The following is a 24,768-nucleotide window of genomic DNA, read 5'->3' on the forward strand; positions in this document are numbered from 1 at the left end:
CCTGTTGCCCAGAATGCAGGTACTGGACTTGTTAAGATGATGGAAACAAAAGGTTACCAGGTGCATTATGATGTAAACGGGGACAATTCGCTGGAGAGGGTATTTTTTACCAATCAGAAGATGATGGAGAGAGCTCGTCGCTTCTCAGAAGTTATGGTGGTAGATGCTACATATTCTACCAATAACTTGTCAATGCCGCTGATTTGCGTGGAAGGTATCCACAACCTCGGAGGAGAAACCCTCAAATCGTTTCCCATTGCCTTTGCCTGGGTCTCTAACGAGCAGCAAGGCACATATCTTTGGTTCCTCCAGCAACTCAAGGCACTTGTTTTTGAAGACAAGGCTCTTAGCACAGTTTTTGTGACAGACAAGTGTGCTGCACTTATGAATGCTCTTGATGTTGTGTTTCCGAACAACAGCAAGCTGCTTTGTTACTGGCACATGCTGAATAGTGTGGAAAAGGCTTTTTTGGGAAAAGTTGGCTTGGTACAAAAAAGGAAGAGCTGACGGGATATATATCCAATATGATCCATAGCAAAAGTAAGAAGGAGTTTGACTGGGCACTGAATAAGTTCAACGCTGTATCTGCTGGTTCCGAAGTAGAAAACGGCAATGTGAAAGCGCCAGTCTCGGCATATTTTCATGACAGGTGGATTACATGCCAAGAGAAGTGGGCAGATTATCTTACTCAGAAGATAATGCATTTTGGATGCACAACATCTCAAAGAGTGAAAAGTGCCCATCAAGCCTTAAAGAGAGGTATATCTGCAATAGCTTCTCTGGATCTCGCCTTTGAAAATATTTCAAGATATATTGAGAGGCTTGAGAGAGACTTCCGGAATGTGGAGATCAGGGAATCTACCACGGTTGACCCTCTTGTTGGACGAAACAAGCTTTTGTCTAGACTGCTCATGAAGGTCTCAAAGCGAGCTTTACTGGTAATAGACCAAGAGGTTCGACTGAAATGTGAAAGCAGTATTGTTTGTGAATTCATGAACAAGCTCCAGTATGGTCTACCTTGTCGCCATTCTTTGCCTGCTGGAAGAGATATCTATATTTCTGATATCCCTGAAAGGTGGGTTATTGACCCTCGTAATGTAAAGCCAAGGGACAACACTTGTCAGGGAAACTTCCAGCTTGAGGAAAGACCAGAGGTGTGGATGGAGGAAGTAATTAAACTCGAGGCACTGTTTTGGTCCTGTGAGAGCAGCCAGCAAGTGGCTAACCTCCTGAATAAGATCAATAAGGTCACTTCTGAATTCGAAGGCAAAACTGGGCACCCTTTGATTAACTTTCAAGCCCCAAAAAAAATTAAATATCCTGGCAGAAGAAAGGGTGGTGCACATCCCAAATACCTTCCCAAAGACTTTGGTCAGGCAAACTGGAGGAAGATCAGTGTTTCGTCTGGTCATGTAAGATAAAAAAAATAACAAAGTATTAATATGTATCTTGAAATACTAGGCTGGCCTTAAGGCAATGGTTAGACTGAGAGCTAAAATGAGGGAGGGAAAGCCTGCAGCTACACAAAAAACAAAAAACAAAAAACAAAACAAAAACAAACAAGAGCCTCTCGACCCAGGTAAGATGTGTTCTTATTTTACAATGTAATTGAATCTATGAGAAAGGATTCCCATCTTATACTTTCATGTTTTTTTAGTTGATGCTACCAAAAACAAAATAAAACAAATAAAGCAAGAGCCTCTTGACCCTGGTAAAATGTGTTTTTATTTTACTTTAATTGAATTTATGTGGAAGGATGTCGTCTTACACGAATATGCTTTTTAGTCGATGCCACCAAAAATAAAACAACAAAAATAAAACAAGAGCCTCTCGACCCAGGTAATATGCTTTCTTATTTTACAGTGTAATTGAATCCATAAAGAGAACTATTGTCTTATACTTATATACTTTTTAGTCGATGCCCTCCAAAAAAATGGGTTCAAAAGACCTGCCACCACCCTAGAAGATTACCAGTATGATAATTGCATTTCTGTTGGCAAGAGGGTCAAATTCCAGCCCAGTTTTCCTGTCTCTCATGAGATAGTCAATGATGTCAAGGGTGGGTTTAGCCCTACTGCTGACGGGTGGTGTGGTTTTCGGGTCCTTTCCCACTTGATCTATAAAGATCAAAATAAGTTTTCACTTGTAAAAAGGGATATGCTAGCCGCCCTGCCGAAATACAAAACATTGTACACAAATACCTTTGGCACTGACACAAGCCAACTAGGAAAAATCATTCAATATGTCTCTCAACTCGATTATAGCAACACCAACACCAACACAAACTTCATCCCAGTATGTTCAGATGCCAGTATGTGGTTTAACACACCTGACTGTGCTCAACTAGCTGCGGACACATATATACGACCAGTCTGCGTCTACTCAGACAACCCCAACACCCCCTCAACAACCTTTCTCCCATTTGCCCTTCCCAACAACAAAACCAAACAACAACAACCTCTGATTTTTAATTATGTTAACAGTAATCACTGGACAACAGTTGACCTTTCCCGTAATATCTCTAGAAAATGGCCAACCGTTCCTGAATTATTTTTTTTTAGGTTGTGCCAGAAATAAAATTGATGATAACTTTGATACTTACTGGAATAAGTTCAAAGAATTTAACAAGCATGATTGCCGAAATGTCATGCTCTCTCTCCATTCTGTTCTAGATCAACCAATTGATCTTACTCCAAAATAATTTCTTTTCAATATTCTTTTTTATTTTATTACTCTTTTAATTATACTTTATTACTTATATTTTATTAGCTAGATCTTTTCTTATTTATTTACTCATTTACTTTTATATTTTATTAGCTAGACAATCTTTTTTAAATCTTTATAAATCTTATCAATTTGTTTCTTTGTGTCAACATAAGCTATCTATCACTTGTGGGTTAAATGACTCTCTGCTCTGTTTTTTTCTAGAGATCATTCGTGGGAAGTACTTTACCCTTCGAGTTACACTTATAACCAGCGAATTAAAAATCATAAATATCGGATGGTGTTACACAGACCGAGCCAAACTATCTTCGAATATGTTATATTATGCATTTGCATCTAGTTATTTCATCAATTCAAGTCTTGGCTCTCTATAACTTTGGATCCAAGTAGTTTATAGATATATGTATGTGTTCTAGAATTTTTAGTTGAATTGAAAGGGTCGATCATGAGAAAACTAACGTAATATCTCAAAAATTTGCTTTTTTTCAATAAAATAAAATATTGTATTTGCTTGTAGAATCACTTTTTTCTCATTTGTTTTCTATGAAACTTTTACTGGATTCATATGTTATCTGAATATATGTAATTAAAAACTTTTTTTGGTCTTATATAAATATTTTTCATTTTTTGTATTTTTGATAAAATATCTCATGTACATGTTGCAAGGAAATGATAGAAAGAGTTTTTACAGAAGAAATAAAAATAAAAAATAAAAAGTAAAAACATGAATTTTGTAAAAATATATTAGCTTTACTGCTATGCAAACTTTCTTAGGCATAAAAGGCTTCATTACCTTTATATCTATTACAAAAGTTTTTGAAAAAAATGCAAATTATATGGATTATAATCTTTTCCACTTAAATCACATAAAATGAAAATATATGATTTATGTCTCAAGTTAAATCGTAAAAAAATGATTCATCAGCAACAGCAGGTATATGATTTGTTGACGGGAACCAAATAGATCTTGTGTTTTTACAGAAATAGGTGTGGTCACAATTTTTATTTATTTATTTTATATTGTGCATTTATTGCATGAGAACTACAATAAAAAAGACATTGCATTGAATATAAACTCTTTAAAATGTAAAGTAAAATTCTAGAAACCTCTATAATTATACTTATAGAAGCTTTACTTTCAATAAGTAAAATATTGCATCAACAGTTTTCTTGAACACAATTATTCTATTGCCACATTTAGGACATGACGTTATGCCTCTCGAGCACGACGTTTCTTACACAGTCACGTTTGGGACACGACGTTTTGCTTCTCGGGCACAACATTTACAAATTGTATATTTTGTATATACTGCATAAAAAAAATAGAAATTTTAATATGGTTACTACTTAAGTACACCTAGAAATTCCGTTATATTAAATGAAGATGTACCTTATTCATGAATTAAATTATTTATATTTTGATAGATTGATTTTACTCATATAAACTACTTAGGGTGGTTAGGGACCAGATAAAATTGCTGGATGCTGGACAACAAGTCACTTTTTATGAGGCCAGTAAATGGTGAAAGGCGGAGATTCAATAAACGTAGTGCTCCAGAGAAACGTCATGCCCGAGAGGAAAAGTGTCTGGCCCGAATAATTAGCGATAGAAATGTTGTATCCAAGAGGAAAAGTATTGGTATTATATTTGTATGTGGAAAGGTGGAACAATAAGTACTTTGAGACTCTTTTTTATTGTGTTTATTAAAAGTTCAAGTCAAATCGAATTGTCTTAATAAAAGTTATTTTATATATGATATTTATATTTATTGAGATATATCCAGTCACCATAGATATGAGACATCGTAACAGCTTTGCGATAATAGTTTAAGTACTTCTTAAAGATAATCCAATGATGGATCTGACACATTGCTCTTATGTTTCAGATAGGACTTCATATTGGATAATCATTTATAATAACCTCTTTGACAGGTACTTTTGTCTGGGTTCGTATATGATATTGGATATTAAAGTATCCCAAATACAACAGTCGGGCCCAAATAATAGCTGATTATCTTTATAAAAAAATCAAAACCAAAGAATCTTTTAAGTTGTGACTTTCTTTTCTGATTGGGAAATTAACGGTATTCTATCATTTTCTAGTTGTTTTGCTTCATTTTCTACTTGTTGTGTTTCGTTCTGGACTCATTTCTCTTCGATCTCCAGCCTTCTTTTCTCAAACATCATCTTGTCATTGCAAATGTCTTTTTGATGCTGAAGTTGCCTCTTGTAGAACTCTTCTTTTGCCTTGAACTTCTTCTGCATCAAATCAAAATGCTCACGGTTTATTTTGATTGACTCTTCTACAACATTAGAGATATTTGAGTCTACTGTTCTTTGGGCTTGCTTGGAAGGTCTTTGGTAATTTGAGGTCGCAGACAGATACTCAACTGGGAAAGTTGTCTTAAACTATTCAAAATCCTGAACATTGTAGATATTCTGAACTCCCTTGCCTCAATCAACTTCTACTTGAGTTGCTTCCTTATCATATTGGCGAGCCCTCTCAAACACATTGGAAACATCAGTTGGGTCCCCGTTTGACATTGGGAAGGGAGCTAAAGTTGATGGTCTGCTAATCGTCATATCCTTGAGATTGTAATAGTATATGCATCTTTTTTTACTATATCTACAGACAAAGACATAAAGTTCTTATTTATTACAAACTACTTTATTACTGATATATATATTAAGTTTATAAGTATATCTCTAAGTGTCTTTTCAGCTGCAGCTGTAGAATTGCCATTCTTGTCTACATTATTAAGAATTCCTTGACCGATTCCATTTATAAAATCAGTGGCATCCTTGAACTTGTTATGCAAGTATAGTATCTTGCTGCGGATATCACTGTTGGACTGGTAGATAATATCATTCTCAACTATTATAGCATTGATCTCTGAGCAAAGAGTCTCTTTTGTCTTTCCACTGGAATCTTCATCTTTCCAGCATTGGTAAGCCAGTTGATGAGAATTTGGATAGACAATGACTTATCCCTAACATTGTCATTGTTCCAGCATGTAAATCCTCTTTTTTGACTAGCAGCTATATGATATTATATTAGTATGTGGTGTATTTATAGAGACATATCTTTTACATACATGCTTCAGCAGAATTCTGAGTGCTCACGTTTATAATTAGAAGTATAAAGACAAGGAATATGCATTTACAGTTATGTATTTTTGTCTTATTTAAACTGATATTTTGTATAGAATATACACTTAATAATACAACACCTATAAATAATATTGAATCTTGATATCTTCATCTATATATATCTTTATCTATAGATATATTTGTCTATATATGTCTTGCGAGATAGATGTCTTCATCTATAGATAAAGAATCTATAGACAATTATCTAATTTAGTAAAATGTAGATTTTATATAATATTTAGGGCACTCAGTTGATTGTTTAGAGATTAGTTGTTATTGGCTTATATTTTTAACTCCCAAAATCAGAACAATCAAACATCTAAAGCTGCTGAAACATCTTGTTATATTATTGGCTTACTAAAACTATTGAGTGCGGAATATAATATCCGTTCTTTTTTAAAAAATAAAATATCTTTATAAGGCATACTCTGAAGTACAAGTGCTCCTAAACAAAATCACAGCACAATTCTTAAAGGTAAAAAATGACTTTGCAAAAATTTATGATTATAATTGCGAAATTCAACTATTGTATTGGGGCTTACATTTTTTTTACAAAAATAAACATTTTGCTTTTTAACTCTACACTAACTTTTTTTTATTTTTTTAATGATCATAAAAGTAATAATACTTTCTAACTTTGCTGCATATTAAATATCATTGTTACAAGCTAGTACTGCTACGTAGATGTAAACATCAGTGAAAGGATATTATCTATATCTTTAAAATCCTTAGTAACTAAAAATCACGTGATTTACCTATTCCCAATTTGGAACTTACAACCATCTTAAAATTCCTATCTTTTCTAAATCATATGACTTAGCAACTACCACTTTTCACCATCTTAAAATCCTTGTCTTCTCTAAATCGCGTGACTTAGTAACTGTCATTTACAACTCTGAAAATCCTAAAAAAAAATTAATAAAATCAATTGACTGAGCACTATTTGTCTATATTTAAAAAGACAAATAGAGAAAAAAACTATATAATTATGTGCCCATTAGAATAGAGCAGTAGGGAAGAGTTTTATATTAACTGTCTGTAGGATTCTGGGGTCCCCCCAGAGGGAGGGGAGGGGGGGGACCTCCCAGAGAGGGGGGGGAGTACCGCTCCCCTAGTCTATATCTTTAAAAAGTTGGAATACAAGCACGTGACTTAGAGTCTGTCTTTGAATTTATAATTTTATTCTCTAACTAATATTTTCATATTACTTTTCTTAAGAGCATAGAAAAATATAAAAATATAAAATTAATTATAATTATAATGTCTATATATCTAAAATCAATCAAAATTAGCAGCATCACATGATATACGAATTTGTCTGTAAAACATCTATTTCACATCTAAAATCTAGTACTTTTATCATGTTACATGATATACCAAGATATTAATCCCTTGAATTTACTTTATAAACTATTGCCAAAAAACTTATACAACTATCAAACCAAACTCTAACTTTGAAAAAAAACCAAAAAATAAAATGTCATCTACTCAATGTCATTGTGCTGCTTGCCATATGCTTGGACATAGCAGAAGTACTCATAAGCAATGTCTCATGAACCCAAAGAACATTTCTCTCCACATTCCTCAAAAGAGAACTAACGTAGATGAATATTCTGCAGAAAGTAGCCAAAGTAACTATTTATTTATACACTTATGTGTATTACTGCAAGTATTATATATATTTTTTAATAATAAATGTGTTTATAAAAAAATGGCTGCTGCCTTGAGAATAAGAAGTGAGCCTGTCCAAGACCAAAATTTGGACATAGAAACATCAACTTCTATTTCAGTTTCTGAGTTGACTGAATTTCCACTTGCAAATGAGACTATTACTGAAGTTCTTGAAGCAGTCATGGAAGAAGAGATTGAGGAGACTTCATCCGATGAAGAAGTGACTGGAAGAGAAGAAGAAGTCGAGGTCACTTCATCTGACAAAGAAGTGACTGGAAGAGAAGAAGAAGTCGAGGAGATTTCAACTGTGAATAGAGGATCAATTTTACCCATTGTTCTCACTGTAACAGAACTGATCATCGCCGAATTACAAGCAGATTTTGTCCAAACAATAACAGTAGCAGAGCAAGAGGATCTAGAAATCGAGGCAGAGGCTTGAATAATATTGCCCGACTTCCAGCTATTTCAGAACCAGCAGTTGATAACAGGGGAGATATGGATATCGAGTGTCGATTTTGTGGGGCAATGATATGGGCACATGAAAAAAACAGTCATTCTTCTTTAAGAAGCCCCACGTTTTCTATGTGTTGTAACAAAGGAAAGCATGTTCTCCCCCAAATTGAGCCAACACCTACAGGAATTGCTGAGCTTTTGAACTATAGAACACGTAATAGAAAGAAGTTTCTTGAAAACATTTGAAGCTATAATAGTATAATGAGCTTTACTTCTTTGGGAGCTAAAATTGATACCTCTGTTGGCAACAATATCAATGGGGCATACAACTTCTGGATTCACGGAACAATTTGTCATAGAATTGGGTCTATTTTGCCAGTGACAGAATCTGATATTGCTCACCCAAAATTCGCTCAGATCTATATTTATGATAGTGCTGCTCAGATAGATCAAAGACAGTACCATTCCCCACAATTGGAGAGAAGTGTTTTGGAGAAGATTCAGTTCATTCTCATGGAAACAAATCCATTCGTACATCTCTTCAGAACAATGGATCAAATTTCTCAGGAAAAGAGACAATCTATAGATCTCACTTTGCGTTTAGTAGCTGAGGGGCCTTGGGATCAAAGACGGTACAATGCTCCAACTGCAAGTGAAATAGCAGTTCTTATTATGAATAATGAAGAGGGTACTTCAAGAGACATTGTGCTGCACACCAGAGCCAACTTCCAACAGAACATCAATGAGTACCACCAATCTTATGATGCTTTACACTATGTGCTACTCTTTCCACATAGTGAAGATGGTTGGACTATTGATGCCAGCTCATTGTCAGGAGAGCATGTTACAATAATGCAATGATACTTAAACCGTTTGATGTATCGACGCAACACACAGCACCTCCTCCATCTTTTTGGCCGTCTCTTTCAACAATATATTGTTGATATGTACGCCAAAGTTGAGCACAATCGGCTGCACTTCATCACCAGCAATCAAAATCGTCTCCGTGTAGATCTTTATAGTGGAATTCAGAATGCTGTTATCCATAACAATTGTAATCTTGCAAATCTTGGAAAGAGAGTTATTCTTCCATCTTCTTTTATTGGTAGTCTCCAGTATACGGCTCAACTTTATCAAGATTCAATGAGTATTGTGCATCGTTTTGGCAAGCCTGATTTGTTTATAACTTTCACTTGCAATTCAAAGTGGTCGGAAATCACAAATTCTCTGTTGGCTGGGCAAAAAGCTAATGACAGACCAGATCTTTGTTCTTGGGTTTTCAATATAAAGCTCAAAGAGCTTATGATTGACCTTACAAAAAAAATATTCTGGGGAAAGTTTTAGCCTTTATATATGTCATTGAATTCCAAAAGCACGAACTTCCTCATGCCTACATTCTTTTGATTTTGCGACCACAAGATAAATCAAAAACAATAGAAGATTTTGACAGAATAGTTTTGGCTGAAATCCCAGATTCTGAAACTGAGTTATTGGCATATGAAACAGTAAAAAAATGCATGATGCATGGCCCATGCGGAAAGAAATATCCAAAAGCACCATGCATGAAGAATGGGATCTGTTCAAAGAATTATCCTAAAAAGCTTTGCAATGAGACTAGCAATGGTGGAAACAGATATCCTATTTATCAATGCAGTCAAAATAGAAGAGTTATTAGAAGAGGGCCAAAGAGTATAGATAATAAATGGGTTGTTCCACACAATAGATACATATGTGCAAAATATAATGCTCATATAAATGTTGAGATTAGCACCTCTGTTTCTGCTGTAAAATATCTCTACAAGTATGTATATAAAGGATATGACTGTGCAATGGTCCGTGTGCAGCCTACATCCACCAATTCTGCTCCACAACAACAACAAGACCATGTAAACAAAGTTAATGAGTTTCTTGATGCTTGATATGTCTCCGCTTCTGAAGCATGCTGGAGAATATTTTCTTTCAAGCTTCATCAAGAGTATCCCAGCCATCAACGACTTTCAATCCATCTGGAAAATGCCCAACCCATATATTATAATCCATCTTCTAACCCAGAGGATGTTGCAAATTCCAGAAAAAACACTACTTTAATGGGATATTTTGACTATAATGCTACACACCCATCATCTGAAAAACTTTTTTACGTCGACTTTCCTTCTCTTTATGTATGAAATACAAAAGAACGAAAATGAACAGCATGTAAGAGGTTTGATAAAGGAACGATTGGCAGAGTTTACACAGTGTCTCCAAGAGATATTGAAAAATATTCATTACGATTACTGCTGCATAATGTTAAAGGGGCCAAAAGCTTTGAAGACATATGTACAGTAGAAGGATGTGTGTATGAAACAAACCAAGCTGCATGTCGTGCTCTGGGATTACTTTTGAATGATGATGAGTGGAGTAACTGTATGGAAGAGGCAGCAGCTCATCAGATCCCATTTTCTTTACAAAGACTCTTTGCTATTCTTTTGATTTTCTGTGCATTATCAGATCCTTTCTCTTTGTGATTTGCTCATCGCGATTTTATGATTGAAGATTATCTTCATTTGACAAGAGAAAGTAGTGGAACTCCTGCGTTAGCCCCCACACAAGATATGTTTGACAGATGTTTATGGGATATCGAAAGTCATCTATCTGCCAACTCTATGTCTCTCATGTTGTTCACTGGATTTGTTCTTTCACCAATGCCTGACATCCAGCACTTTAGTCTAAATGGGCAAGATGTTCAAGCCATCATACAAGAACAAAAAGATTTATGTGATCAAGCTCAGCTTTTGCCAGATCCAGATACATTGACATTCAATAATTTACAAAGACGTGTCTATACAACAGTATTAAGTGCAATTGAAGAAAACGTGGGAACCCCAAGATTGTACTTTGCCAATGATCCAGGTGGGATAGGAAAGACATTTGTCTTTAATGCCTTGCTTCAAAAAACTCGCCAACAAGAAAAAATTGCTCTTGCAGTAGCAACAAGTGGAATTGCTGCATTGCTGTTAGATTGTGGGCATACAGCACATTCTAGGTTTAAGATTCCAGTGCAAGTTGATCTTAACTCCTTATGCTCCATCAACGCAAACTCGCAAACAGCACAACTTATTAGAAGAACGGAATTGGTTATCTGAGACAAAGCTTCTATGATTAGTAAAGATGTTTTTAATACTGTAAGCAGATCCATGCAAGATATAATGAAGGCTGTCGATCCATTGCTTGAAAACATTCCATTTGGAGAGAAGTTGTTTAACTGTGGAGGCGATTTTCGGCAGGTCCTTCCTGTTATACCCAAGGCAACAAGAGCTCAGGTTGTAAGCCAATATATTAAGAAAGCATCTGCATGGAGAAATGTAAAAACCTTGCGGCTTACAACAAACATGCAAATTGCCCAAGCAAATAATGAACAAGAAACATTAGAGCTTAGGGAATTTGGAGCATTTCTCTTGCAAGTTGGTAGTGGTTCTGCCCACACAACAGGCAGTGATGACACCATTCCAATTCCGCCCCATATGTTACTTTCTGGATGTAATCCTGCTGATCTGGCCAAAGCAGTTTTTCATGATCTCTCCTCTAATGCAGCCAACCCTCATTTTCTCATGGGCCGTGCTTTGCTTACTCCTAAGAATAAAGATGTCAATAAACTCAATGATATTCTTCTGAGCCAGTTTCCTGGAGAGGCACAAGAGTTTAAGAGTGTTGACCAGGGAATTGATGAAGATGGTCAGTTGACATATCCAGTTGAGCTACGAAATACCATTGATCCTGGATCCCTACCACCTCACTCACTGTCCTTAAAAAAAGGATGTCCTATCATCCTTCTTCACAATCTTGACCCAAAAAACGGCCTCTGTAATGGTACATGCCTGATTTGCAACTCTTTTGGAACATCTGTCATCAGAACAACAATTGTGACTGGATTCAATGCCGGGCAAGTATCTCTTATTCCAAGAATAAAGCTTAATCCATCTGGATCAAATGGTGAAATTGAATTCCAGCAGTTCCAATATCCAGTTCGTCTTGCATTTGCAATGACAATAAACAAGTCTCAAGGTCAAACTCTTGAGAGTGTTGGATTATATCTCCCTGCCCCAGTATTCTCCCATGGCCAGCTGTATATTGCTCTATCCCAGGTCAGAAAACCTTCTACAATCAAAATAATGCTTGATACACCAGCAAATTCCAACAAAACGGCAAATACTGTATTTACAGACAATGTTGTATTTAAGGAAGTCTTTGACATTTAGTAAAAAATTATATATAATATACACTATAAACTTATCTAACCAATTTTTTTTGAATAATAAAACATTTATAGATATCCTTTCTTTTCATATAATTCACTTAAATAAAATGTTCTTATTAATTGTGCTATACGGTACTTAGACTTCCAATAGGGAAGGGTTTTATATTAACTTTCAGTAGGCTCTGAGGCCCCCCTGCCAGGGAGGGGAGTCCATGTGGCCCCCCGGAAGGGAGGGGGGGGAGCACCACTTCCCTAGTAAATATTTATAAGTCTTCATACTAAACATAAATTAAAAATAAAAAATAAATAAATAAATAATGTTCAGCATACAAAATATCATTTAATCTAATACATAGTCAAGACAAGACATGATAAATAAGCATACAATACTCAGTCGAATTACTTTATGAGACTATTTGCACTGTGTTCTGACATCTGCTGTGCAATTTAATCTGGCAATATATTTTCATTTGGAGAAAGGCATGCATAATATCTTTTAAGGGGCCATTTTATTAAAACTGCAGAGAATTTCAAATTTCAATAATAACAATAATTGAAAATGTCTTCTACTGAGAAATGTTGTACTTCATGCAAGCTTATGGGTCATAGTCGTAAATCCAGTGTTCTTTGTTCTTTGTATAAGAAACGAAATACACTTTATATCCCTCCGAAAAGAACAAATGAGAATATTTCAATTGAAGAAGAATTTCCTGCAGAAAGTAGTAGATATAATACTAAAGAATTAAAAAAGGAATAAGAATTATAAGAGTCTAATTCAATTGATCTACTATTCATATATTTAGCTGCTTCATTGAGAGTAAGAATAGATTCAGTTGAAAAACAATAAATAATTGTGGACACAGTTGTTGATCCAACTATTATTCTTGCTGAAGAACCTACCAGTGAGCATGAGGAAGAAATCATGACAATAAATGAAAGCACTGCTACCCCTCATTGTCCAAGCTGTTTGGGAACAAATTATCTTCGAATAACTAGCCTGATGTGTCCTAACAATGTACAGATACCGGTACAAAATCAGAATCCTCAAAACCAGAATGTTGCCAACATTGCCAGACTCCAAAATATCTCTGAGTCAGAAATTGATAGCAGAGGGAATATGGATGTTGTCTGTAGATTTTGTGGAGCATTGATGTGGTTGAAAGAGAAGGACACTGATTTGTTTATCTGCAGATCGAAATTTAACATGTGCTGTGACAAGGAAAAGTATGTTCTTCCTTCTCTTGAGCCAACACCACCTGGAATTTCCAAGCTTCTAAATTACAGGACATCCGATGGGAAAGATTTTCTCAGTAAAATCAGAGGCTACAACAGCACCTTAAGCTTCACATTGCTGGGAGCTAAAATTGATAACTCTGTGGCAAATAACTAAGATGGTGCGTACTGCTTCAGAATACATGGCACTATATGTCACAGAATTGGGTCTATTTGTCCATCAAGAGCCCAAGATATTGATCACCCTTAACTTGCTCAAGTATACATATATGATCCAGCATCACAAGCCCAGCACCATTGCCATCATGCTCCATACTTGAAAACTGATATTCTGGAGAAAATTCAATCGATTCTCATAGAGACAAACTCTTTTGTTTCTCTGTTCAGACCAATGGATCAAGTATCACAGAAGAATGGACATGTAGAAGATGTTGCTATATGCTTGGTTGCTGAAGGTCCCCAAGATCAAAGAAGATATAATACAACAACTGCTGATGAGGTTGTTATTCTAATTATGAATAATGAAAGAGGTTCTTCTAGAGACATTGTACTGCATACACAAACCAACCAGCTACAAAAAATAAATGAGTATCATAGATCATATGATGCTCTTCATTATGTCTTGCTCTTCCCTTCTGGTGAGAACGGATGACAATTGAATCAAAATCTTTGTCAGAAAAAAGCATTAGTGCTATGCATTAGTATTCCAGCCAACTTATGTACCATCCCAATTCTCTCCATCTCCTCCATCTCTTTGGCCGACTTTTTCAGCAATTTGTTGTAAACATATATGCAAAGATTGAACATAACAAAATAGACTTTCTTGCCAGTAATCAGAACTGCCTTTGAGTAGACCTTTACAGTGAAATACAAGATACTATTAATCTTGAGGATAACAATTTTACCAACATTGGAAGATGTGTCATCCTTCCTTCTACTTTTATTGGTAGCCCCCGTCACATGGGCCAGCTCTATCAGAATGCAATGAGTATCGTATGCCATTTTGGCAAGTCAGATCTTTTCATCACATTCACCTGCAATATGCATTGGTCTGAAATCACAAATGTACTTTTAGCAGGTCAAAAAGCAGCAGACAGACCAGATCTTTGCTCCCGTGTTTTCAATATGAAGCTTAAAGAGCAAATGAACGACTTGACAAAAAAAGATGTTTTGGGGAAAGTCAAAGCCTTTATATATGTCATAGAGTTTCAAAAACGAGGACTCCCGCACGCACACATTCTTCTGATCCTATCTAGCCATGATAAACCAATGATAACAGAAGACTATGACCTTATAGTTTCTGCTAAATTTCCTGATCCAGTCACAAAACCCTTGGCCTATAGAGCTGTCTGCCATAGTATACTATACGGTTCATGTGATATAAGGTACTCAAAGGCACCATGCATGGAAAATGGTAAATGCAAAAAGAATTTTCCAAAAGATTTTTGTGATGAAACAGTCGATAATGAACCTGGATATCCAAAGTATAAAAGAAGAAATAATGAGATGACAGTAGTCAGAGGCTCAGCATCACTGGACAACAGATGGGTAGCTCTGCATAATTTATATTTGTGTGCAGAATATAATGCCCACATCAATGTTGAAATCTGTACTTCTGTATCTGCTGTAAAATATCTATACAAATATGTGTATAAAGGCCATGATTGAGCTATAACAAAAATTTAATCAGCCAGTATCAGTACCACCACCACCAATACCAGCATTAATATGACTAATATTCAGCAAGAAGCTGTAAATGAAGTCAATGAGTTTCTGGATGCTTGCTATGTATTGGCCTCTGAAGCATACTGGAAAATTTTCTTATTTAAACTGCACCAAGAGCACCCAACCCACCAAAGACTAGCACTCCATCTTGAAAACTCTCAGCTAGTATATTTCTATGATTCTATAAATCAACATCAATTATCAAATGCAAACACAAACACAACATTGACAGGGTGGTTTTCATATAACACTCACAATATAACAGCATGTGAATATCTGTATATAGATTTTCCAACTCACTTCGTTTGGTCAAAGAAAAACAAAAAATGGACAAAACGCAAAACATCTAACAGAGAAACAATTGGCAGAATATATAAAATATCTCCAAGAGATCCAAAAAAAAAATTCTTAAGAATACTGAGTGGGTATTGTTTGGGCACAAGCATGGTCTTAGACGGCGTCTCTTCAATTTGTAGTTGGAGAAAGACACAGAGTAGAATACTTTCTTTTTGGGAAAAAATTGAAAATCAGATCTTTTTGTGTAGCAGTTTTACTAAGTTTTTTTAAGCAGAATTCAACTTTTTGAAGTGTATTAGGGAAGCTTGAAACTGACAAGATACATTATTATTTTTGATAAAGATTGTTAGGGAGAATCATATAAAAGGTATTATGAAATAATAATATTAAATACAAAGATATAATGATCATATTATATTAACTTTAAAAGCATAAGATAAAAACTTTATTGAAGAATTGTATAAAATTATAAAAAAAAAAGACTAAATTAGATGGAAAGTATTAAATATGTATGTATGTATGCATGGGATGTTTTTTTAGAAGGTAATGCTGCTATCAGCAATTCTTTTTGCAAGTTCATTTAAAGATATCTTTAAATCACGGCGCTTATTCTCAACAAGCAGAGCAACTTCTTCTTCTGTCAAATGTCTTTCTCTAGCAAGCCGTTCCAACTCATTGTATATATGAACTCTTCTGCTAAAGAATCGTGATTCTGTTCTGTTATCACTGTGGATTCTCCACTTTGCCCTGAAGTTCTGTTCAAGAAATCTAATTGATGAGCTCCCAGATATTCCAACAGAATATTCGCGCCACATATCTGTTACAGTTAGAATTTTTTGGCTCATTTTATAATATGGTGGTATCTCTTTATTGTTGTCTGGATTTGTAACTTGGGTAAAGCTTGAGGGAGCAGACAGGGCAGACGGGACTGAGGGACCAAGGGAAGCAGAAGTAACAGAGGGAACAGAAGGAGCAGTGTAGCCAGAGGACGCGGGAGATTGTGTCTGTAAGACATTTTCAAGGCATTGTTGGATTTGAGAAGGATCATTGCATAGACGAAACGAAGCTTGTAAAAAGGTTTCAACTAGTACATTTCTAGTCTCTAGGCCTATGCTTCTGGCATTTGCAAATTCAAATTGGTTTTGGGCTTGCATTGTATTGAAGGATCTGACTATTGCATCAAATCTGGCTCGCATAGCAGCAGCTATCTCTGGTGCAACAACTTGAATATGGTCACTCACTTGAAACTTCTCGGTTGATTCACCGATGGCACCAGAATGTTGTGCTTCAAACTCTTGGTATAGGCTTGTTGAAAATATTTCACTTATCCACAAGTAATGGTTTGGGTACTTCTTTTGTAAAACCACAGAGTCCTATTTTTATAAATTATAAAAGAGGACCATTTATCCAAGCACTATTGCTATTTTCTTACCTGAAGAAAAATGATTCTTAAATAGGCCAAAAGATCCAAAAAATTGAGACCAGCAATATCATCTTCAACTTCTTTCTTATGAAATTTAGCTTTCCATGATTCAATGCTTGGAAATATCATTTGTTGCAACTCAATTGGGGGAATGATTGTGGCACGGTTAAGGAAATAGTCTCTTCTGTGAATAGAAAACCTGGCTAGAACCTTGATTGCATCAACAGAAAGACCAGAAAGATAATATCCCACCATTTGGTCTTATCCCCATCTACCAACTTATATTTGTTGATCACCAGAGACGTCTTGATGGGATACCATGTTGATGGCACTCTTTCAATTGATATGGATAACCTTAGATGAGCTGATCCCAACTACTTCAAATGCCAACTTGTATGCTTTTGATTGCTCATCGTAACTCATTGGTTTGCTTTTGTTTTGGCCAGGAAACAAGTAGCTGTTTGTACTATGTTTTGCGTGTAAAAAAATCAACAAACGGTTTGTTTTCATTGTGGAATTTGGAAAAAAAATGTTGAGCTAGTGCACTAATAGGACATAATTCTTCATTGGCGTGGCAAAGAGCAAATCCGTATTGGATTTTTTCATTCTTGTTGGTTTTTCCATATGTAATTATAGCTACTAATGCAACACATGGAGAAACATCTTGATCTTCTAGTTCTATTTTGAAAAGGTTGGGATATTGAGTACCAAGGGCAGTTTCACTTCTCATCAACATTGCATGACTCATAAGGAAACAAAGACGATTTCTAACTCCCACTGTACTATCTTGCTCAAGGAAGTACTGACTGAGAAGAAGAAGTTCGTTTTTTGTATATCTATTGTTGAGTGTGTTTTTTTCTCTGTCTTCATACTCGACTCTCTTGCACTTTGTTTTCTTCTTTGTGCTTGTGTCTAGAAACTGTCTTACAATTGGTCCTCTAAGATGGGGGTTCTTGTTCAAGTTCAAAGCTACTTGCTGGTGATAAATGTCTGTTATTGCCTTAACGTAAGCCTGAATTGATTCTTTTCCAAGAGGAACAGGGGTGTCATCATCATTTCTCTTAAACTTGCGGTCACGAACCATGACAAAATCAGTGAGAAAGAAGACGAATTTTTCATCAGAGACAATCGTGCCATCAGCAATTTTTTTTTCAACACACCAATTCTAATTTTCATATATTACATTAGATAAATGAAAAAATAGTGACATATTTAATCATGAAGAAGTGTTACTTTATTCAACTTACCATTCACTATTTCTGCTTTGCTAGATATGCATGAGTTGTGTTCTTGGGGTGGAACAGCTGGTTTTTAGAGACAATCATCTCACTGTTTTGCTGCATAGTCAGCCGGTTTTCCATGTTGTGCTGATAGTATTTATTGTTGATTACATTGGTTTGGGTAGAGGAGCTGGCTTCTGTGTAGTTCATGATGAAAATGTTGGGGGTGTTTTATTATAAATAGTAAGGATGTAAAGAAAGAAAGAAATTGTCTTGTATTTATACTTTTTGATATTAAATTATGGCTCAATGTTATATTCAAATGTATCAATCAATGTAGTGAAAATGTAATCAGATCAAGACGTGAGCTGTCAAATAGTTAAAGCCTTGACATTCCAGCCACCATTTGTTAACATTGATTCCTGAAAGTCATTGTACTACACTTCCAAAAATAAGTATTCTATATCTAAAAGACAAGTACATTGTAGCTATCTTTAGACTTTCCTTTCTTGTACACACACCCGCCACAGCTTCTATTTTTTATAATTAACTACCCATCAAGTCTATAAAGACAATATATAGTCATTGGCAGATATTTATTATATAAATATCAAAATTTCAACACATCTTTACTATCAATTATTTCTTTTAAATCATCTATATATGTCTTTTGTGTTTTTTATTAAAGCCAATTTAGTATATGAATACCACTTTTTTCTCCAAAAGAAAATTGTTGTGCTACTAATTCCTATTAAGTCCCTATTTTATATAGTTTATTGGTCCATTTAAATGTCTCCATGATTTTAGACCCAAACCTTGGATTACTTTGACTAATTCTTGCAATTTACATAGAAAAAAAAACAATTGTGAGTATTACTCACTTTTTTTCCACTCTCCGATATGAAAAAAATTGGACGGCTTGAGACATGCGGGGACCTCAGGTCTGTATACTTCCAGATAAACTGTGTCAGAGCAATATGAGGCTAATTTAGTAGGAAGTCCTAAAGCTCTAGTATAAAAGAGAAAAGAATAGCTAAGAGCTAAAGTATGATTTATGACTTGATATCATAGTTGTAACACCAACACTAGTTAAGCAGTAAATACACTCTAATAACCAAATATTGTAAAGGAAGAAATCCTTAAGAAACTAAGATGTAATGACAAGAGCAGATTGTGTTTTCTTATAAAAAGGGACACTTTTTATTTATGAATAAAGAACAGCTTATATATAGTCTCAAAGTATTTCTATACGTCTACATTATCAAATTTATTATTTTTCTATTGTTTCATACCTGAAATATCACACGCAGTTAACACTGTAGTAAATGGCAGACATTATAACTCCGCAACTATATAATTTCTACAGTCACAGAGTTATAATGTCTGTTAATAGAATCTTGGCTTTTAGTAAATTAAAAGTATTTACAGTGAATACTATTTATAGGAGTTCAAATTACTTTTTTTTAATCCAATAAAATGTTTTAAAATAGTAAGATTATACCATTTTTAGATAAATATTTCCCTTTTTATAAAAAATTTGGAGAATGCAATTCGTTGAATTCCAGATTATTTTTTTCTAATCCAATCAAATAAGCTAAATATAGTATCACTATATCTTTTTTTAGGTATATCTATTCTTCTTATAATTGGTCCAGCAAATGCATGATGTTTTAAATGAAAATATTTTTTATTAAAAAAAACCTTGAAACTGAAAAAAGACATAAAAAACGATGGAAAAAATAGAAATGAAATTAAGAGAAGTATATTAAAAAGAAGTGTAAATAATATACATTATACGTGAAAAGCCTATAGTTTGATTTCATTAATTAAATTAATTAAATTAATTAATATCATTGATATTTTTACTCAGTTGCTAAATATAATTTCTTTTATAAAGTATTACTTGGATATAGATTTATTAATTTACTGTTATTTAAAGAAGTATACCTTTCTTTTCTTTCTTGCGTCATTTATCACAGTTCTCCATTTTTGAGAAAGCATATGACGGACTGCCCATGAGTTTTTAAATCTATTAAGGGATATATTCTTCTCCAAGGCTTTTTTCTCGACCTTGTGAACAAGATAATTCTTCTGAAAGGACGTTAAGTTACCCCATGAAAGAATAACATCCTTCTTATTAATAAGTGCATCGAATGTGTTGTTTATCACATGAAGCACAATTTTTCCTGTAATATAGTACATGTCTGCACCAGTCTGTGGATTTCCTTTACCTAAATACAATGGCATTGTATTTTTATCCCTTTGGCAGATAAAGCGCTTGACTCTGAACATGTGTTTTTATCAGGCCTTGGGATATCTCAACTGTCATTGTTGCCAATGTTTTGCCCTGACTGGGCCTCTCTCGACTCAACACATTGTTCATCTCTTCTGTACGTCCCTCCAGAAGTACCCAAGGAGCTGAAAGCAGAAACACTTTCAGATACAACCCCTTCAAAAGTGGTTTGGTTATTGTTTGTTTGTGGGTTTTTAATTGTCAACATTTTTGTGTGTAAATAATGAAGGAGTAAATAATTAAATTTTGAAAATGTTAATTAAAATATATTTTTCACAGTCATAATTATGCTTAGAAACAATAAATTACTGTATAAGGATACGATTTTAATGAAAAGCAATTTTTAAAGACATAATGTATATAATAATATCCGTATAAAACAATAAACTTTTATATCACAAAACTTATACTCTTGATACTTTTTTCTTTACACTATTATTTGTAGTCTACTCAAAACAAAAGATGAACACAAACACTTCTGCAACTCGTATTTCTGGAAGCGACAGTGACATTAGTGCAACTTATTATATAGATATTGCACAAGATTTTGTTGCCCTTGCTCCTTCTCTCCAGGAAAGAAACCAATCGCTGTTTAACAGTGCCAATCAAGCCTCTTCAGACGAAGTCCATGGTCGAGAAACAGCACAAGAGGCTTTCACTCTTACTCTCTACCAACGGGAAAGAAACTAAGATGTGATTACCAGTACCAACATGGCTTTTTTGAATGTAGTCCACGATCAAGACATTGGTAGAGCCGAAGAAAATGATTTTGAAGCATTCATGGCTCCGGAAAGTGTATATAGTATTAGTAATTCAGTAGATGTCGAATTCAACAATGATTATACTGAAACCAATGAAGCTGAATACAATGATAGTGATAATAGCAATGACTATTTGTATGGTAAGAGTAAAAAACAAAAGTTATAACAGACTTATGAGGTTTAACGGTTGGAGAATTTATTTATATATACATATACGTGTTACAGAATCTGTTCATAGATATTCGCGTATTCGCAACCCAGTAAATATAAACACTCTTCTAATTGAGTCTGATTTTGTTACCAAGAACGTGAACCAAGAGTCTTACATCCCTTTTTATGAGCCTAATACATACGCAGAGGCTGCTACCCTAAAGTTCTTCTCTATGTTTGTTGAGAATAACGTATCTCACAATGTTTTTGACAAGTGTATTAAGATTGTAAATAAATATATGGCAGAGCATGGATTGCGTAAGTATATAATTAAAGATGAATTATTTATATAGAAGCTTACCATCATTTTAGCTGCGACAAATGCACTCCTGTCGTATTACAAGATGGACAAGATATTGAAGGATAAATACACTGTTTGTACAGCCACTTATGACATGTGCATGGAAGGTTGTGTCCATTTCCGTGATGTAGAAGCCAGTAATCTGATAGACGAGAAAGAACAGTGTCCTCACTGTGGTAGCCAACGGTTCAGATGTGAGAGAGATACTCTGGTCTCTGTGCAGACTTTCAAGGTTGTGCATCTCTCGCAACAACTGAGATTCAAGCTGGGGAATAGTCAAGAACATGCCAAAATGGCATATGGTAGAAGCCATATCATGGGTAGTCGTTTTGGTGTGTTGTCAGATGTGTTCGACGGTGGTGCTGTCTGCAGACTGTGTGAAGGCAGTATAGTTTGCCAGGATGACATCTTGGTTACCATGTTCATTGACCAGTTCAACCCCTTTGATGATACCAAGATGTTGGCAACTATAATTCATGTTGTCAATCTAAATATCGATTTAAAAGAAAGGTATAATATAAGACATTATATATAAATATACTAATAAAATATATTTAGATATGAGAGCGACAACATGATGCAGCTGGCAATTATACCTGGACCAAAACACCCAAGGGATATAGGGTCCTTCCTTGAGCCAATCATCAAGGATTTTCGTATGCTGGCCACTTCGGGTATCCAGATTCAGACTGTTGCCGGACAAATTAATGTAAAGGTTCATCTTGTCATGGCAACTAGTGATAAGCCAGCCGTGTCAGACTTGATGGACCTGGCCCATCACAATTCTTTCTTTGGATGTTGAGCTTGTCTTTCCAAAGGTGTTTCCAAACATCACACGATGTGTTTTTTTGGTGATGAATTGCCTGTTCGTATGAGAACTGTAGAAAGTCTCCATCAATTCGAGGGAAATCTAAGTACTTAATTATTAAATTATTAAAATATTAATACTTTCTTTTTAGAGTTACAGTGTCAATGGTCCAAATGTTTTCAGGGATCTTCCTACACTGACTAGTTCTGCTTTCTTTGGGCTCAATGAGATGCATCTACTTGAACATGATATAGGCAAACAACTATACAAAGCATTGGGTGGAAAGTTTCAGATCAGTCCTGAGATCGCAGACAATGGAGCCCAGCAACAATAGCAGCAACAACAGCAACAGCTACAGCTACAGCAACAACAGCAAAGCATATATACATTTGCCCTAAATGTCAGGCTTAATCAGATTGACAGATCAATTACCAAGTCCAGGGCAGACATTACCACAATATTTACTGTTAGTTGGCAATCGCTGGAGGAAACAACCGGTCGACAGAAGGCAGTCAACTGGTTGGACTTCCTTCTGTTTGTTGTGCCAATGGTGGTGGTAAACAACTTTGTCCTTGCCAAAACCAGAAATGCTGTGCAAGACCTGGTAAAGGCCTGCGCTATTGCCCAGCAGTGGAAAGTGACAGAGAGAGAAGTCAACATTATGGAAGAGTAAGTCAATAGCATATATATTAAACAATGTTTTAATCACTTTTATAGAGCAATTTGTCACTGGCATATATTCCTTCGTCGCGAAGTCGCAGAAAAAAGATTAAAGCCCACAATTTTTGTGATAAACTAGCACATGCTGGCTCATCTTAGCTACATGATGAGAGAGATGGGCCCACTGCGGGCATAAAGCTGCCACCTGATTGAACGCACCATTAGTGAATACAGGGCAGCAATTGGGTCTTGGAAGGAACCAGGGAAAAATATGAAAAACATCCTGTTCCATAAGGCCAGGGTCAAACATTGCCTTGGTGGTTGGGCCTCCCATAGAAGACCAACAGACAGGAGAACCAGCAACTTCGAAGCTGCAAGTAATGATATTGCTGGCCCCCAACTTTGGTTGAACCCAACCAGAAAGTCTTTGGCTGTTGTAGCAGATGAGTGTGGAATGAACTACCACAATCTAGTTAGTTCATTAGCATGTATTTGAGACCAAGACAGCATGTTTATAGTTGAAGAAACCACCGACGTGGTTTGCACCACAAAGATGTAGAAGGACGATGTGGTATACAGAGTCCAATCTTTATTTGAAGGCAGGCATGTTTGAGCCAATGATCTTGCTGTTCTCGAACACCTGAATGAGTAAGTGTAATGAGTTATGTTTTATGGTGTTATATTATTAATCACGTTTCAATTAATTTTTTCAAAGGTATGGATCTGTTCACAAATTCTTTTCTCAATCTGTCTTGGAAGAGATCAGGCTCTTTGCCATTGTCGACTGTCTGCGTGGCATCTGGCCTAACAATGAGGGGAAGTTTCCTGAGTGGGAAAATCTAACACCCGGTGAGATTAAAGTGGTGGAGATGAAGTCCATCACAGGGATGGCTGATCTCATTCACGACATCAACAATGAAATCATTAGACATGTGGTATTTCCTTATCCATGTTATTACGTAGTTTTTTTCTTCTTCTTTTTTTTTCTATATATGCAAATATAAATCCTTTTTTTTTAACCTAATTACTCACTACTGTGAAGTACATTGACATGGTTAATTATTTGAAATCAGAGTTGATACTGAAACTCAAGTTGAATATATATTTAGTTAATTGGTTGCGTTTCTATCTCTGACAATTTGGGAAGAGAAAAAAAAATATAGCCCTTGTATTTTTATCAGAAATGGCTATTCAATTTAAAAATAAGAAAATAAAATAAAATAATGGCTCCATGAGACAAAAATAAATTTAAAGCTTTCTAAATATAAAAAAATATTTGGTAATTGAAAAAACGGCTTTTTTCTTCCAAATTTGACAGGTTGTTTCAAATAATCATATATTTTTTTTTACAGTGTAAGCTTTGTCCACACTATATATGCTTTTTTTGTGCTGCTTATTGCATATGACATCACAAGATTAATTAATTTTTTTGTTTCTGTCAGGTGAGCCACATTTCGGTTTATTTGTTCATTTATTATTGTTGGAGCACTATTCTATTTAATGGTGTTATATATCAGCACCAAAGCAAGTAGTCACTTTTGACAACAATTTTAGATAAGTAAGAATAGAGACAATTAAATCATAGGTGCAAATTTCTATATT

General features: G+C 35.1%; 11 protein-coding genes across 11 annotated transcripts; 7 read left to right on the forward strand and 4 right to left on the reverse strand.

Annotated features, from left to right (window-relative positions):
• Nucleotides 1–1,160: 1,160 nt before the first annotated feature.
• PHYBLDRAFT_168915 (hypothetical protein) lies at nt 1,161–3,098 on the forward strand (the record flags this gene model as incomplete). The annotated part of the gene is made up of 6 exons (XM_018435968.1): nt 1,161–1,412; nt 1,462–1,579; nt 1,658–1,711; nt 1,756–1,839; nt 1,916–2,512; nt 2,818–3,098. 6 exons carry the CDS (start codon nt 1,161–1,163, stop codon nt 3,096–3,098), a joined length of 1,386 nt encoding a protein of 461 aa, XP_018290685.1.
• Nucleotides 3,099–4,869: 1,771 nt separating this feature from the next.
• Nucleotides 4,870–7,399, reverse strand: PHYBLDRAFT_145963 (hypothetical protein; the record flags this gene model as incomplete). The annotated part of the gene is made up of 4 exons (XM_018431566.1): nt 4,870–5,133; nt 5,194–5,310; nt 5,400–5,707; nt 7,363–7,399. 4 exons carry the CDS (start codon nt 7,397–7,399, stop codon nt 4,870–4,872), a joined length of 726 nt encoding a protein of 241 aa, XP_018290686.1.
• Nucleotides 7,400–7,585: 186 nt separating this feature from the next.
• Nucleotides 7,586–7,984, forward strand: PHYBLDRAFT_145964 (hypothetical protein; the record flags this gene model as incomplete). The annotated part of the gene is made up of 1 exon (XM_018431567.1): nt 7,586–7,984. One exon carries the CDS (start codon nt 7,586–7,588, stop codon nt 7,982–7,984), a length of 399 nt encoding a protein of 132 aa, XP_018290687.1.
• A 275-nt stretch (nt 7,985–8,259) lies between these two features.
• PHYBLDRAFT_168918 (hypothetical protein) lies at nt 8,260–8,859 on the forward strand (the record flags this gene model as incomplete). The annotated part of the gene is made up of 1 exon (XM_018435969.1): nt 8,260–8,859. The coding sequence occupies one exon, from the start codon at nt 8,260–8,262 to the stop codon at nt 8,857–8,859; it is 600 nt and encodes a 199-aa protein (XP_018290688.1).
• A 1,664-nt stretch (nt 8,860–10,523) lies between these two features.
• PHYBLDRAFT_145966 (hypothetical protein) lies at nt 10,524–11,123 on the forward strand (the record flags this gene model as incomplete). The annotated part of the gene is made up of 1 exon (XM_018431568.1): nt 10,524–11,123. The coding sequence occupies one exon, from the start codon at nt 10,524–10,526 to the stop codon at nt 11,121–11,123; it is 600 nt and encodes a 199-aa protein (XP_018290689.1).
• A 1,671-nt stretch (nt 11,124–12,794) lies between these two features.
• PHYBLDRAFT_73057 (hypothetical protein) lies at nt 12,795–13,625 on the forward strand (the record flags this gene model as incomplete). The annotated part of the gene is made up of 2 exons (XM_018442764.1): nt 12,795–12,954; nt 13,099–13,625. The coding sequence occupies 2 exons, from the start codon at nt 12,795–12,797 to the stop codon at nt 13,623–13,625; spliced, it is 687 nt and encodes a 228-aa protein (XP_018290690.1).
• A 234-nt stretch (nt 13,626–13,859) lies between these two features.
• PHYBLDRAFT_73058 (hypothetical protein) lies at nt 13,860–15,605 on the forward strand (the record flags this gene model as incomplete). Its single annotated transcript, XM_018442765.1, has 4 exons — nt 13,860–14,106; nt 14,748–14,882; nt 15,159–15,358; nt 15,480–15,605. 4 exons carry the CDS (start codon nt 13,860–13,862, stop codon nt 15,603–15,605), a joined length of 708 nt encoding a protein of 235 aa, XP_018290691.1.
• Nucleotides 15,606–16,026: 421 nt separating this feature from the next.
• On the reverse strand, nt 16,027–18,343 carry PHYBLDRAFT_168920 (hypothetical protein; the record flags this gene model as incomplete). Its single annotated transcript, XM_018435970.1, has 4 exons — nt 16,027–16,161; nt 16,381–16,863; nt 17,995–18,078; nt 18,305–18,343. 4 exons carry the CDS (start codon nt 18,341–18,343, stop codon nt 16,027–16,029), a joined length of 741 nt encoding a protein of 246 aa, XP_018290692.1.
• Nucleotides 18,344–18,892: 549 nt separating this feature from the next.
• Nucleotides 18,893–20,634, reverse strand: PHYBLDRAFT_168921 (hypothetical protein; the record flags this gene model as incomplete). Its single annotated transcript, XM_018435971.1, has 6 exons — nt 18,893–18,969; nt 19,015–19,140; nt 19,193–19,280; nt 19,931–19,939; nt 20,081–20,364; nt 20,457–20,634. 6 exons carry the CDS (start codon nt 20,632–20,634, stop codon nt 18,893–18,895), a joined length of 762 nt encoding a protein of 253 aa, XP_018290693.1.
• A 254-nt stretch (nt 20,635–20,888) lies between these two features.
• On the forward strand, nt 20,889–23,179 carry PHYBLDRAFT_73061 (hypothetical protein; the record flags this gene model as incomplete). Its single annotated transcript, XM_018442766.1, has 7 exons — nt 20,889–21,057; nt 21,157–21,327; nt 21,413–21,655; nt 21,710–22,208; nt 22,257–22,407; nt 22,658–22,791; nt 22,912–23,179. The coding sequence occupies 7 exons, from the start codon at nt 20,889–20,891 to the stop codon at nt 23,177–23,179; spliced, it is 1,635 nt and encodes a 544-aa protein (XP_018290694.1).
• Nucleotides 23,180–23,275: 96 nt separating this feature from the next.
• PHYBLDRAFT_145972 (hypothetical protein) lies at nt 23,276–24,098 on the reverse strand (the record flags this gene model as incomplete). The annotated part of the gene is made up of 3 exons (XM_018431569.1): nt 23,276–23,625; nt 23,702–23,806; nt 24,011–24,098. 3 exons carry the CDS (start codon nt 24,096–24,098, stop codon nt 23,276–23,278), a joined length of 543 nt encoding a protein of 180 aa, XP_018290695.1.
• Between the last annotated feature and the right edge of the window lie 670 nt (nt 24,099–24,768).

Source organism: Phycomyces blakesleeanus (genome assembly GCF_001638985.1).
Source record: "Phycomyces blakesleeanus NRRL 1555(-) unplaced genomic scaffold PHYBLscaffold_12, whole genome shotgun sequence".
Lineage (NCBI taxonomy): Eukaryota > Fungi > Mucoromycota > Mucoromycetes > Mucorales > Phycomycetaceae > Phycomyces > Phycomyces blakesleeanus.